General features: G+C 40.5%; 1 protein-coding gene across 1 annotated transcript; it reads right to left on the bottom strand.

The window, feature by feature from the left end:
• Positions 1–69: 69 nt before the first annotated feature.
• On the bottom strand, positions 70–3,928 carry LOC111950650 (V-type proton ATPase subunit e 1). The gene is made up of 3 exons (XM_023968413.2): positions 3,329–3,928; positions 3,023–3,070; positions 70–872 (listed from the first exon to the last, which is right to left on the bottom strand). Exons 1-3 carry the CDS (start codon positions 3,421–3,423, stop codon positions 779–781), a joined length of 237 nt encoding a protein of 78 aa, XP_023824181.1. The 5' UTR covers positions 3,424–3,928; the 3' UTR covers positions 70–778.
• Between the last annotated feature and the right edge of the window lie 3,370 nt (positions 3,929–7,298).

Below are 7,298 nucleotides of genomic sequence, written 5' to 3'. Positions count from 1 at the left end.
CTGTGCTTTGACATTGTTACTATGTTGAGAAAAAATTGTCCAGGGCAAGATAAACATGGAACATACAGACAAGGTTAACTCATTTAGTCAACATTACTGCCTGTACAGGAAATGCTTGGGCACACTGTGTCCCCAAAAATGTGCATACAGTACAAAAACAAAATCACAAAGTGGATTTTGAGGCACCTTCAAATATTAATTGTAACAGACAAGTTGGGTGAGATAAATAAACAACACGAGATTTGAGAAACACAAAGCTGATAGGATGAGCAAGGTAATGTGAATCCAATCATCGCTGAAGATCCTATATCCTACATTGAAAGAGCATTTAACCCYAAAATACTTAGTAACTGTGTGGTTAATAAAATAAATATAAACAAAGCCAAGGATTCCATTGATGGGAGGGTCTGAGCTCAGGGCCTGTGGGAAAGTCTGGAGGACTTAGATCTGCCTGCGCTCCCCGGCCACATGCCAGCCCCCCTCTATCAATAGAAGAGGCTATTACTCAGCAGTAAGAAATAAAACAATCACTTTCACTCAATGTGCTTGCCCCCTCATTTTCAAATTCCTACATAGATATAGCTTCCCTAGATGTTGCTAACTGTTTTACAGGCTAGCATGACTTCCGTCTGGCAAGCTATTTCAGTATATTTATTACCATTATCTTAGGTAAACCAAGAGTCAGATATAAAGTTAAAAAAGCTAAATGGACAGGTTTATGATGCCTTTGGTCCTCCTGTGCCTTTCTCAGTCATTGAGGGCAGAGTCGAGGGCAGAGTCAGCGCCAGTGGAATTGCAGATACCAAATAGTGTCATTACTCAAAGCAGGTCCAAACAGTGGATTCAGCTGGGAGAGAATGGCTATCAACCAGCTGTGAAAGAACAGGGACGAGAAAAAAAAACATTACGATGGCCTTACAATTAGCATATTCATTATGCACTCTCCTCATCTGCTTCAAGCACTCTTATCATCTTTGTGTTGAATTCATCTTTAATTTGAACAAAGCCAGAATGTGGATTGTTTTGTTTTTTAGATCCAATGATGTAAAAAAAAGAATGATGCAACATACAATAACAGTATGTACTGTGGAGTGATCAATGAAATACCGTTTAAATGAGAGCAAAGAAGGAGTTGTTCAGCAAACCTCTCTCCATCATGAATTCCCAACATTTTACTGAGGAGACAATGCACTGTGCTTGTTTTGTACATTTTCTTTCAATGTTGTGGCCAGCTACTGTCGTCAGCTGGTTCATTAACACAAAGGCTCAGTAACACACAGGCATAGGCTGCTCCACAAGCTCAATATTTATCAAAAAGAGTTGCCATGTAAATAGATGCAGCAGACAATCCAAGTAACTGTTTGCTGTTTGTTTTGACTGTTTCCTGGGTCCGCCTGGATGTATCTGACTGTGCTATAATCAGGCCAGCTGTCATATTTGGCAGCAACTAATAGCCCACTCTCTGGTATTTGTTCTGAAGCACAGAGACCTTTACCTTATCCATTAAACACTGATAACTGGCAAGAGTGGTTTCATTAGGCAACATAGTTTGAAGGGAGAATCTGCAATCCTTTTTCCCCCCACTTTTAAATTGATTATATAGCCATTGATTCTTGAAGAATATAACTTAGAATTTCCTCACGTACTTTGTTGAACTTTCTAACCCAGAACCCAAATTAGCTTGTTTTCCTCTGTTGTTTGAAAACAATTTAATTATAAACAAACAATATATAGCCTCAAAACATGATTAAAACAATACTTTTTATATCTTGTATCCATAGCTCTGTCTATTAATTTGAGAGTGGTTACATTTCTCTAGCCCCGTCCCTCAGCTGTTTACAGAAACAGTGGTGGACTGACCGCTTTGTAAATAGTTTGAACTGCAGATTTCCCCTTTAAGTGGTGTTATCTGTAAAATGTGAATACAGGCTAAATAGACAAAGTGAACAGAAGATTCATAAATACTTGAACAGAGCCCCAATTAAAGACAGTGGATTTGTAACAAAGACGTGGCTTATTGAGCTCCTTGCAACTTCTCCCAGTTTTTCAGGGCAAAGTTCACCAATTTGATCCTCGTGTGAATCACACTGGTTTCTCACACACTTAAATACAAAAGGCTATTCTGTTTCTTTCACATTCTTGGCAGAGCTATGGAACCAATGAATGCACACGATGCCTTGTAATTACTGCCCCCTACCGGTGGAACAATATAGCACGTATGCATGCCTGTCACAATGTTTTAACATTTTTTTATTTTTTTTTATTTTTATTTTTATTAACAACAAATCAATACAAAAAGTACATGGGGAACAGAAGTATATATAAAGAATATACAAAAGGACATTTGGGCTAGGGGCGGGGCTAGGGGGTACAATATCACATTCCAGCATCACAACAGCTTTTTTTGTTTGTCTATGTGTCTATTTAATTGTCTTAAAATATAGTTCAATTTATTTTTGCAAGGTAAGAAAATGTGGTGTTTTGTTTGTAAATTACATTTGTGAATATGAAATTTGGCCAAAAGAATAATGAAATTAATTACATAAAATTGTTTCAACTTATTTCTATCATAAGTAAAGAATACAATCAGTACATCTCTCCATAATAGGATAAAATCTTCATAAATATGACCAATTATAAATCTACTGATATCTTGCCACAGATTCTTTACATGAATACAATGCCAAAAAAGATACATTGTTTCTGGGTGGTCATTACAAAAAGTACAATTTGAATGCATGTTTTTTTTTWWACTTCTATATATAGTGGTTGGCAGGATAATATTTATGAATAATTGTAAAAGAAACTTCCTTAACTGTTGTTAATAAGTTAATAAGTAGGTATGTGTTTGCCTGTCACTAGCTAGCTCAGAGGTCACTAGCCTGGCTGACGCGCAACCCACGTGACTACACTGCTCTGTCGAGAGAGAAAAAAGAACACACAAGTTGAATGAAGCCTGTGCTATATAGCAAAACATCTATACATTTCACAAGGGATTTAAAAAAAAAATCGTGATACTTACAACAAGTAGCAGCAAACTMCAGTCAATACTAGCATGGTAATGACGACCCTGTGAGAAGCAGATATGGCCATTCATACAGTAATGCAATGGAATTAACATGTTATTTTTCTAAAGTTTAAAGCCACACCATCAAAGAGTGGGCTATTACAAAAACGTAATTTGCTTATACATTTCATGAACTTTTTGTGATATAATATTGATATTATACAATAAAATCCGACAGCCAGGATTATTTTTCATTCTCATCTCTTTCACATTTCCTGCACAGTAGAAAATGAATTCTGCCCCGCAATACTCCATACTCACCCTCTGTTTGGTCCCTTCGGAATAAACCATGGTACCACCCCTCCAACAAATCCCCAAAACAGTGTAACTATAACCATAGGAATGGCAAAAGCCATGTTGCGTCTTATGATTTGTTTGTTGATTTAAGAATGTTGAATTCACGAGAAGTCCATGAGAACTACAGAACTTTAGTAGCACATCGAGAAGTCAGGTCACATGAAGAAGCGCCTACGTCAAGAATCGCGACGCATAATGTAGCCCATTGTTGATACATTGTAGAAGTGCGTAACAAAATTAATGCAGTAATAAGTATTACGTTTGAGCTCCACGCTCTCTGTTTGCAAGTTACGGGCAAGTCCATGGACCGAATGTCCCTTCCGAAATTCGAATGACGCGAAACAGCTGCGAAATCGTGATTTGTCCAAATAACCAGTGATGAAAAACAGAAGCGCCAAACTATTTCTGCTAATTATCTATCGAAGGTGCCCATAGTTTAAAGACAGATCTACCGTACCGTTTCTGTTTACGTAGCTTGTCCATTACTGGCAACCTTTCAGCAAGGTTCCATAGAAACAAGGCCGAGGCTGCATATCCGTAGGTAACCGCCGCGTTCTGCCCCGGTCCCGCCCCTGGAAAGAACTGTATCATGTTCTGCACATGTGTTTATTTTAACTTTTACTTTACGCACACATTTTTTTTGTGGTCACCCCCCTCACACATTTCTCACTGTCAATCGTGAAAGATAATTCTTAAAGTTTTACAGGTGAAACATCCATGCAGCATCTGCATGCAAACCATTTGATCTCAATTAGTTTCATGGGAATATGCATTTAGATCTTATTTGTTATGTACAGTGTTGTTTCGAGTTATGTACAGTGAGCGAATTTCAGAGCAGATGGTGTTAACAAACTGTAGCCTACCTGTGTTTAGTTTCAAAGCACATATTTTGCCTAGTGGCAAGCACTGTTGAGTTGAGGCCCCATGAGAGTAAAATGCCAGCTCTTGTATGCCATCTGTAAATATGAATAAAATTGTTAAATTATGAGCCTAGTTGGTTTAGCCACAGAAAAAGTGAGCAACCTTCCCGCTAGCCATGATTGGCTGAGATAATGAGTGGGCTGGACATGTCGAGAGATGAGTTCGGATTGGTCTGCCATATAGCCCGCTTCTGCCTGAGCTGGTCAGTATGTATAGCTAATCCAAGTCTAACACCGCTTTAAAAAAAAATGTATCACGTAGTAGAAATGCAAACGTGTGGCGCTCCACTTTCTGGAGGAKCGAGTTTTGAAAACAGGGGAATTAGAGTATGATAGCTAAGGAGATGGAGAAAACACCGGATTACATCTTCAAACTAAGGGAAACTATGGCATCCGTGACAGGGAGAAGCGTCCATCCACGATGTATACGGACGGGTAAGATAGTCTAACTAACTACATTTCAGTTATTACATGTTTTTAATTTTGACAGAAAGTCAAAATGAGTTGGGTTTATGATGTTGGGATTATGGTCATGAGTCATGAGTTGGGATTATGGTTCATTGTTTGCCTAGCTAGCTAGCTACATGTCTTAAAAAATACTCCATAAGGCAAGTAACTATTTCTGCTAGCTGCGCCACCAGAGTCTCTGGGTTCGCGCCCAGGCTCTGTCGCAGCCGGCCGCGACCGGGAGGTCCGTGGGGCGACGCACAATTGGCATAGCGTCGTCCGGGTTAGGGAGGGTTTGGCCGGTAGGGATATCCTTGTCTCATCGCGCTCCAGCGACTCCTGTGGCGGGCCGGGCGCAGTGCGCGCTAACCAAGGGGGCCAGGTACACGGGGTTTCCTCCGACACATTGGTGCGGCTGGCTTCCGGGTTGGAGGCGCGCTGTGTTAAGAAGCAGTGCGGCTTGGTTGGGTTGTGCTTCGGAGGACGCATGGCTTTCGACCTTCGTCTCTCCCGAGCCCGTACGGGAGTTGTAGCGATGAGACAAGATAGTAATTACTAGCGATTGGATACCACGAAAATTGGGGAGAAAATGGGATTAAAAAATTAAAAAATTAAAAAATAAAAGGCCGTTTTCATTTCAAGTTAAAGTGTACTGTTAGCTAGCTAGCTAATGTTAGCTGGCTGGCTCGCTAGCCAACGTTAAGTGTATGATCTTATTATTCGTAACTCAGAACCATTTGCTTTGCTAATTATAGCCTAATGTTAGCTAGCTAACATTGAACCTTGTTGGTTAGCTACCTGCAGATTCATGCAGGGTAATAATGTCATGAGTTGGGATTATGGTTCATTGTTTCCCTAGCTAGCTAGCTACATGTCTTAACAAAAGACTCCACAATGCAAGTCATTATTTCAATAGAATGTCACTGTGACAACTGTTGATAGACATAGCTGGTAAATTCGTTATGGCTATCTACTCTGAGCGCAAAATAACTGATTCATTTACGAACGCTCAACACCCGTTGAATATGGCCGGTGTCAGTAAATGCTGGCAAAAAAGCATACATTGTTGCCAGCAGCACAGTTGCTGTCACCAACGCTCTGGATAACATAAAAACAGCCTAACCAGCTCTGCTAGGGCAAGTAAATTGGTCAGTGAGCTGTTCTCTCATTTGTGTCTGGAAGTAGCTAGCACGCTAGCCAATGTTAGCCAGTTAGCTTGGGTGCTTGACTGTTGTTGTTGTTGTTAAGACAGAACGCTCGGATCAACCCTTAAGGAGATGGGTGGTGCTAAAGCTTAAGAAGGTGTGAACGATGCTCAATGGGTGTAAACAAAGAAGAGCTCTCCAGTAGGTACGGAAATATTCAAAAGACATTTTCTCAAAAGTGAGGTTACAAGTTTATCAACTTTTAAAGCAGAATTACTTTCCCATTGTTCAAATTTTGTGACATAAGACATAATTAAAAGAGCACCATTCACCAGAGTAGCCTATTCTCTACTAGTAGAGCTGAGACTGTGCGTATGTAGAGAATCCGGCACATGTGCAGAAGCTTTGGGACCTTTAGCCCCTGGGAAGAGTGGTCCAGAAAAGTCAGATCGCAGCCACTCCGTAGAAACAACCCCTGCAGCTACCCTGAGTCTGAGCCTGTGGGGGTGGGGTGTCGTAGCCCAGTCTTGATCTAGTCCATCAGATCTTTCTGGTCGACCATCTCCAGCTGCCTGCTCCAGCGGTGGTAAGCCAGCAGAGCAATGTTCTTGGCAGCACTGAGCTCATCTGGGTGGCAATAGATATTCCATAAAAAATCTGCCGTTTTCAGCTACAATAGTCATTTACAACATTAACAATGTCTACACTGTATTTCTGATCAATTTGATGTTATTTTAATGGACAAAAATGTGTTTTTCTTTCAAAAATCAAGGACATTTCTAAGTGACCCATAAACTTTCGAATGGTAGTGTATTTTAAATAGTTTAACACTTTTTTGGTTACTACATGATTCCATATGTTATTTCATAGTTTTGATGTCTTCGCTATTATTCTACAATGTAGAAAATAGTAAAAATAAAGAAAAACCCTTGAATGAGTACGTGTGTCCAAACTTTTGAATGGTACTATATATACACTACATTGCCAAAAGTATGTGGACACCTGCTCATCAAACATCTAATTTCAAAATTATAGGCCCTAATATGGAGTTGGTCCCCCCTTGCTGCTATAACAGCCTCCACTCTTCTGGGAAGACTTTCCACTAGATGTTGGAACATTGCTGCGGGGACTTGCTTCCATTTAGCCACAAGAGCATTAATGAGGTCGGGCACTGATGTTGGGCGATTAGGCCTGGCTCGCAGTTGGCGTTCCAATTCATCCCAAAGGTTGGGGTTGAGGTCAAGGCTTTGTGCAGGCCAGTCAAGTTCTTCCACACTGATCTCGACCAACCATTTCTGTATGGACCTCGCTTCGTGCACGGGGGCATGCTGAAACGGGAAAGGGCCTTACCCAAACTGTTGCCACAATGTTGGGAGCAAAGGATCCTCTAGATTATAGAATGTCATTGTATGCTGTAGCGTT

Source organism: Salvelinus sp. IW2-2015, linkage group LG23, assembly GCF_002910315.2.
Source record: "Salvelinus sp. IW2-2015 linkage group LG23, ASM291031v2, whole genome shotgun sequence".
NCBI classification, from domain to species: domain Eukaryota; kingdom Metazoa; phylum Chordata; class Actinopteri; order Salmoniformes; family Salmonidae; genus Salvelinus; species Salvelinus sp. IW2-2015.
The sequence above is the reverse complement of the archived record's forward strand: the minus strand, read 5'-3'. Positions and strand labels throughout refer to the sequence as shown.